A 6,898-nucleotide genomic window follows, 5' to 3' on the forward strand; every position below is an offset into this window, starting at 1 on the left:
TTTGGTCCATTTCAAAAATCATATATACAATCCCTTAGGCTTTTTAACACAATAATCAGAATTTTGAAGAGTGTGCATAGCTCTTTATAGGGAAAATGGTTGGGTACAACTGTGGTATGAATGTATCTTACAAAATATCTAGCTCAAACTAGTTTGGTGGAAGTTAACAATGTGAAGAAGATTAGTTCCAAACCTTGCTCAAATAATGCAATGTGAATTGGGCTTTGTCGATAACCAATTTGTGGAGAATTAGGTGTGAAAGGGATTTTAGTTGTGGATTAATTGAGCCTTAGAAAGAAAGGTGTTAAAAAAAAGAAAGATAAGTGAAAATTGTGCACATTAGGATGCTATTTTATGAATAGTGTTGATCTCACCAAGTCAAGAGTACTAGCAATCACACCTGGCTTAGCCTCTTTGTATGGAGGAGTGTGGGATCAAGATGTAGAATCCCATATGCACAGTGGTGGAAAGTGCAGCCTAGTCTATTCCTATAAAGCATTGTACTTGCTCTCTTTTTGAATGCAATGATATAGTACTTTTGTCCTTTTAGCAAAGTGTCTGTGTCATTGTTAACACACAAGATTGTGTTTAAGAGTCCAAGTCTCAATCTTGGAACCTAATTCACTTGTGTGACATTTGGTATTGATGTTTGTTACCTCATGAGCTCACTCTTCCTCTTTTAACCTCCATAGCCATGCTCTAGATCCGACATTGTAACATCGTATCAAAGCTCAGCTGAGCATGGTCAGCTCCTCACTCTGCTTCTCTAGCTCCTGTTCACTTCTGCCTAGCTTGGTATTAGCTTAAGACTTAATTTCCTACTCCAACTTCACCTTCACCTTCACTAGAGCTTTCATGGTTGCCATGGACAGTAGTACCTTGTCTGCTTGTAGCACCTAGATCTCTCTCCACAGTCAATATCTCCACATGATTTCTTCTAGAGATCTTTCACTCTGCTCAAGGTGCACCATCCTATCACATTATAGTACGACATTACTAATCTATATGCCTAGCATTGCAGAAATTTGAGATTGCTGCCCTATTTGCGCCTGCTGCCGTTCGTACGCTTGGCGTGTGTGTGTAGGCCGTGATCTAGTCCAGGATCATAGGGCTTTGGAAGGCCATTAGCTAAGCTTCATTTCCATAAAAAAACTTCTAGAAATGATTGAGAGAGAAAAACCATGCCCCTATCCTGCAAACCCTAATCTGTCATAGCCATTTCAACTTCCAGCTTCTCTTCTACTTCATTTTCTCTCTCCTGCCACTCAAACCAAACCTCTGCCACTTTGATCCACTAAGAATTAAAGTTTCCAACAAGCATTTCCCATCAAATCAGCAAGGAGGGGAGAAATCCAAGTATCAAACTCTCAAAATCAAGTGCTTGAAAGCATAGTATCTATTGATACTTATCAAGTGTTATTTAACACTACATTTCTTGTGTCCCTTGACAAAATTAAATCTTTTGCTACTCAAATCTAAGAGTTTTTTGTGCTGATTTGCTACTCCAGCATGGGCAAAAACTCTCCAACTATTCGGTTCAAAGGGGTCGGATTTCACACCTAGCAAACCTATATCAAGCTCATCCTAATGAAGAAGGGTCTTTGGGCCATTGGCAATGGGAAATAGAAGAAACCTTGAGATGCGGACCTTGCAACTACTTGGCAAAAGAATGATGACAAAGCACATGCCATCATTAAGCTGGAATTGGATGGTAGTTACATCCACCATGTGGATACCTGTGAAACCTCTAATGATACATGGAAGAGATTAGATACTTTGTTTGGTGCACAATCAAAGTCATCTAAGTATGGATTACTAATTGAATTTTTTGGGCTAGGTATGAAACATAACACATCTCTTGCAACTCATTTAAACTACATGGAAAGTCTCTTAACTCAGCTTGCAGGGATTGATCTCAAGATGGATGAAGATATTTGTATTGGTGTGTTATTAAAAAGCATGCCTCCTAACTATGATAATGTGTCAACTACATTGATAAACATGCCTAGTCCTAAATTAGTTGACATTAAGGCCTCCCTGCTAGAAGAAGAAAAGAAGGTAAAACCCAAAGAAGAACCAAGCACCCCTAAAGATGAACAAATGTTATATGTCAGTAACAGGTACAAGGGCAAGAAAGATCAACTGGCATGTGACTTCTGCAAAAGGATTAGGCACACGAAGAAATTCTGTCACGCCTTGAAGAGGTTTCAAAAGGCCTATCTAGTTGCTGTTAAAAAAGAAGAAGAAGAAGAAGAAGAAGAAGAAGAAGAAGACTACCAGGAGAAGGACAAACCTCACCAGTCCTTCTATTCTAATAGACTTTTTTAGCCTTGTATTGCCTAGCCCTAATGCTTTTGACATAAGCTTGTAAACTCCTCATGTAACTTGTACTACATCCTTTGTACACTTTGTGAGGTCCCTGTTACACCCTCTGGATGTCCACCATGTCTTTGGTACTCACACTTAACCTTTTCTGCGCCGACAGCCTCTAATGTGTACCATGTTTGTGGTGTGCCCACACTTTGCAGGTGGTTGCTCATTAAAGCCTCTACACACATTGTACTTCTCTAGTTGTGATTGAGGAGGGGTGTTGAGATATTGGCAATCACACTTGGCTTAGCCTCTTTGTATGGAGTAGTGTCAGGATACATAATCCCATATGCATAGTGGTGGAAAGTGCAGCCTAGTCTATTCCTATAAAGCATTGTACTTGCTCTCTTTTTGAATGCAATGATATAGTACTTTTGTCCTTTTAGCAAAGTGTCTATGTCATTGTCAACACACAAGATAGTGTTTAAGAGTCCAAGTCTCAATCTTGGAACCTACTTCACTTGTGTGACATTTGAACTTGATGTTTGTTACCTCATGAGCTCACTCTTCCTCTTTTAACCTCCATAGCCATGCTCTAGATTCGACATTGTAACAACAAGCCTTTAGCTTGTTGGCAAGTTGCCCCCTTAATCATGCCCCTTGCTTGATACTTATCAAAAACCAAACTAATTTGAGCTTTAAGGCCATCCCGTTAATGGATGTAAAACATCTTCTCTTCAATAATGGAGACCTTTCAAAGTGTCTCAATAAATCAAATGGAGAATATATATTTTGATACCTCACTTGATAGGAAGCCTCTTCCACAATCTCCAATGCACTTGGTATTCTTAAAAGCCTTCAATTCAAGCCTTACACTTCTTTGGCAACACCTCCTTCCTTGTCTTGAGCTTCTCCACCTCATGCACAACTATGGGCGCCTCTATACCTTACAAGCCTCAAGTATGAGGCTCTAATACCATATTACAAAACATGGTTTGAGCAAGAAGATGGGAATGAGTTATGGGGGTAAGAAGAAGAACGATTAGTGAATCATGGTGCCATGAAAGAGGTTTGATTGATTTGATGGTTGAGCAAGTACATTCTTTTATAGCTTTTTGAGCCAAGACACACTCTCCTTTCTTTGCTTGTGGGATACAATACATCGCATGTGCCTTTAGCATTGCCTCTAACACCACAAATATTAATCATTAATCAAAGGCACATGCTTTCCAATCCCTCACTCCATCTTAGAGAAAGAGGGTTCAAAAGGTCTTGAAAGCTATACTTATTGGTCGAAACTATTATTGTGGAGAGTTTTGATATGAACGCTACCCACAAAAGTTAGACCCTAGGGTGTCCAAGCTTAGACAAACTTCTCGAGTGCATTTCTTCTACGAAAGAAGTGAGGAAGATTTTACCCACCAACTTTGGGAGTGCCCAAAAATGAGGCTTCTATGGAATAACTAATAGCATTTTCCCATGAAGTTTTTTGACACAAATGCATTGTAGTTTCAAAAGGTTGCCTTCATTTTTGCATTTCATTCCCATGTCATCAAGCATTTAGACATTCAAATCAATAGCACGTAAAATAGCTCTGTTTAGAGTAGTAGTCTAAGAATCTTGTCTTGAAAAAGCTAGTCCACCTATTATGGGTGATCATTAAGATAAAACTATTTGCAAAGTTATGAAACCTTTATATTTTAGCAAAAAGTTTCCTAAAATATATGGGTTTCTTAAAATTGTGCAATTGCTACTTGGGAATGTAAAAAATGTATTTTTAGTGATGAAATCATTGTGGACAACCTCCTTTTACAAGGTTTCCCACCTCTTACTAGTCTTATGAATAAGGTTGAACTTCACAATCAAGGAGGATTGTTTAGTTAGAGTGAGGTCACATGTAGACTTTCCAAACCTTTTAGATGTCAAATAAGCCAAGTTTGTGGCAAGACATGCCTTTTTTCCTTCTTAGTTACTAAATGTGTAGTCACTTTTACTTTGAAATGCAAGTAGAGACTATATGTGTGGCAAACTCTCAGCCCTGTGAAAAGCCACACGAGTTGTTATTTTTTATTTGTTTGTTGGTTGTGTATGCTAATTGCTTGCTTTGTTCAAGATGCCTCAATTTATTAAGATTGCCTATAAGTTTGTCAAGAAAGTTGCGAAAGTAATGCTATTGGACTTTCACTTGTCTCGAGTCTTTTCCAAATCCTTTACACATAGAATAATAAAGGCTTTACAAAAGAACATGCACACATAACTTTTGTCAGTGGAAAATGGAAGTTGAAGAAGTACTTGTCAATCTTAGGTTGGCTCACACAATGCAGTAGAAGAGAAAAGGAAAGGGGCATCATCCAATGTGTGTATCTTTTATTTGAAAACAATACCACAACTTCTACTAACTTCCACTTTATATTTGGCAAATTTTGATTCAATAAATGTGCACATAACTTTTTTTGTGATTGGTTGCTTTCAAAAAATAAAAAATACATTTCCTCATGCTCTTGCCGCATGTGAACACCCATGGTACGTAGATCTCCTTTAGATTGCTAGAACTTCCCTCCCCTTAGTGTGAACTTGGCATTACTAAAAGAGAATGTCCTTGCTATCATGTATGTGATCAAGTGAGTTGAAGTCCAAAGACACTTGCCTAAATGTCGATAAGTTATTCCAAGTCTAATCCCATTTTTATGCTTCTTTGCTTTTGGAAAGAAAACATTAATTATTTAATATATACTCCAAAGTTTAAATGATAAAGTTATATCAATAGAGATTGTGATTGTGGTAGAAATTTCACGTTTGGTAGAGCTCCAGTGGAAAGGAACCATACAATCTGGGTCTGTAGCATGTCAAAAGTGTGCTGATCCTTAAGATACAGAAAGCTTAAAAGCTAAACCTACTTGAACATCACTAGCGCGATTGATTCTGGAAAATATCCCCTACAACCACTTTTATGGCTTCACTCGTACATGAGCGATCAAAAATATTCATATCACGTATTATCTCAGAAAGTTTTTCAGCTCTGGTGCTCTTTCAGTTCTCTATCTACAACCTGGAGAGCAGAATCCTCTTTTCTCTCTTTCCATCATACGAGATCGTGCAGAGGGAAAAGATCTCCGTTTGCTGCTGTCCATCAAAAGCATGGAGCATCTTGTAACCTGCTTCAATATCTAACTGCTGGTCTCTTCTTTCTCATCAATTGGCTCCTGAGATCAGAATAAGGCTGCGGTTAAAACTTGCACACAGTGCAGTATGTGAAGGTAAATTCTGTGCTTTTTAGGTTTTAACCATTCCCGTTTCCAAGCGAATGCTAATTTGAAGAGTATTGTCAACAAAACAAGAACTCCCGTCCGCGTGTATGCCAGACGAAATCCAAGACACTCACTGGTGAAGAGGGATTGTGCGATGCTGCGTTGAGCATTGCCAAGGCACTGCCAGCAGTTTCCTGAAAGCTTTCGCTTAATTGTTCGAGGCTGGCCGTATGATCCAAAGCAATCTGCCTCGCCTGACTAACGTATTCCCCTACGTTTGTTGCACAAGCATCGATATCTCTGGCTCACAATTCCATGTTAGCATTCTCCTGTAGAGTCGTACACGGCTTGAAACTGATAAAACGGGCTTACTTTATCACCGGGACCAACTCTTCCATTGCAGTTTGCGCTTGCGCCAAGATACCTGGCAAACAGTGCATTCAGACTCTCAAATCAAAAACTCCTACGCTTGAACACTGTCCGTCACAATGTCGTGACCTTGCAGGATCAATATAGTTTTAGACACTGCGCTTGTACTTGAATAGACATGAAGGCTTGAATCGAAGAATATCGTATACTTGAGACTTATATAGACTGAAAGCTTGCTCTGAATATCAGAGCCTGCCACAGAAAAGCCTTCGATGTCGAACAGATTTGAATCTATCGCATTCTCAGTGACACGCTGTACTGAAGAGCTAACGATGTTTGAGAGCTTAAGTGTGCTAACAGGTAAAAATTCGCTGAAACTCAGCATAAAATTAAGAATGCCGTCTCCTAATTACTGAGGACGAGAAAATACCAAACCATTCTAGCTCACCAGTAACGAGATTAGTAAGCTTGACAGTGACGGAGTAAGAATCCGGGGAGGCAGGTGGCTCTGCTTGCAGGTGGGAAGCTTCTACTTGTTCGTCGTCATCATCATCTTCATTTCCCTTCTCCTGCAGTATTTGACTCGTAGAATAGCGCGCTTCATCCTCGTCTTCTGCATCATCGTGCATTTGCGTGTAAGGCGTGGGAGAAGTGGTTGTCGCCTGGGCCGCCATGGCTATCTGCCTGAGTTTCTTGATGCAAGTGCAAAAGTGGCTCGCTCCACAGTTTTGAGTATGCCTGAGGAGTCGAGGCTTTGCCTTGGTGGTGAAGGCTGGCTGAAGGGGCCTAATTATTTATTTTTGAGGTAAGCAAGGGGTGTAACCTATGAGTCATGGCTGTGTGTTGTGTGAAAAGCTAGGTTCGATTTGCAAGGACGAACTGGTGGATCTCTAGCTCATGACTTCTATCTCTATACATATGGGCATTACGAGAGTACCCAATATGGTGTTTAATGCCAATATTCTATCTCT

The 6,898-nt window shown here is 39.7% G+C and overlaps 1 protein-coding gene across 1 annotated transcript; it reads right to left on the reverse strand.

The window, feature by feature from the left end:
- Positions 1-5,147: 5,147 nt before the first annotated feature.
- Positions 5,148-6,673, reverse strand: LOC148031047 (uncharacterized). The gene is made up of 4 exons (XM_087685663.1): positions 6,376-6,673; positions 5,931-5,982; positions 5,693-5,858; positions 5,148-5,513 (listed from the first exon to the last, which is right to left on the reverse strand). The coding sequence occupies exons 1-4, from the start codon at positions 6,599-6,601 to the stop codon at positions 5,478-5,480; spliced, it is 480 nt and encodes a 159-aa protein (XP_087541789.1). The 5' UTR covers positions 6,602-6,673; the 3' UTR covers positions 5,148-5,477.
- Between the last annotated feature and the right edge of the window lie 225 nt (positions 6,674-6,898).

The sequence above is a fragment of the Lygodium microphyllum genome, chromosome 9 (assembly GCF_053477565.2).
Source record: "Lygodium microphyllum isolate KBCC chromosome 9, Lygodium_microphyllum_v1.1.10, whole genome shotgun sequence".
In the NCBI taxonomy this organism is placed as follows: Eukaryota; Viridiplantae; Streptophyta; class Polypodiopsida; order Schizaeales; family Lygodiaceae; genus Lygodium; species Lygodium microphyllum.

Excerpts from the sequence above, each read along its gene's own strand:
- LOC148031047 (XM_087685663.1), bottom strand. The coding sequence starts at position 6,601 with ATGGCGGCCCAGGCGACAACCACTTCTCCCACGCCTTACACGCAAATG. Across the intron at positions 5,859-5,930 it reads GAGTTGGTCCCGGTGATAAA|AGATATCGATGCTTGTGCAA; the intron begins GTAAGCCCGTTT and ends ATTGTGAGCCAG. Across the intron at positions 5,514-5,692 it reads CGCACAATCCCTCTTCACCA|GAGCCAATTGATGAGAAAGA; the intron begins GTGAGTGTCTTG and ends TTCTGATCTCAG.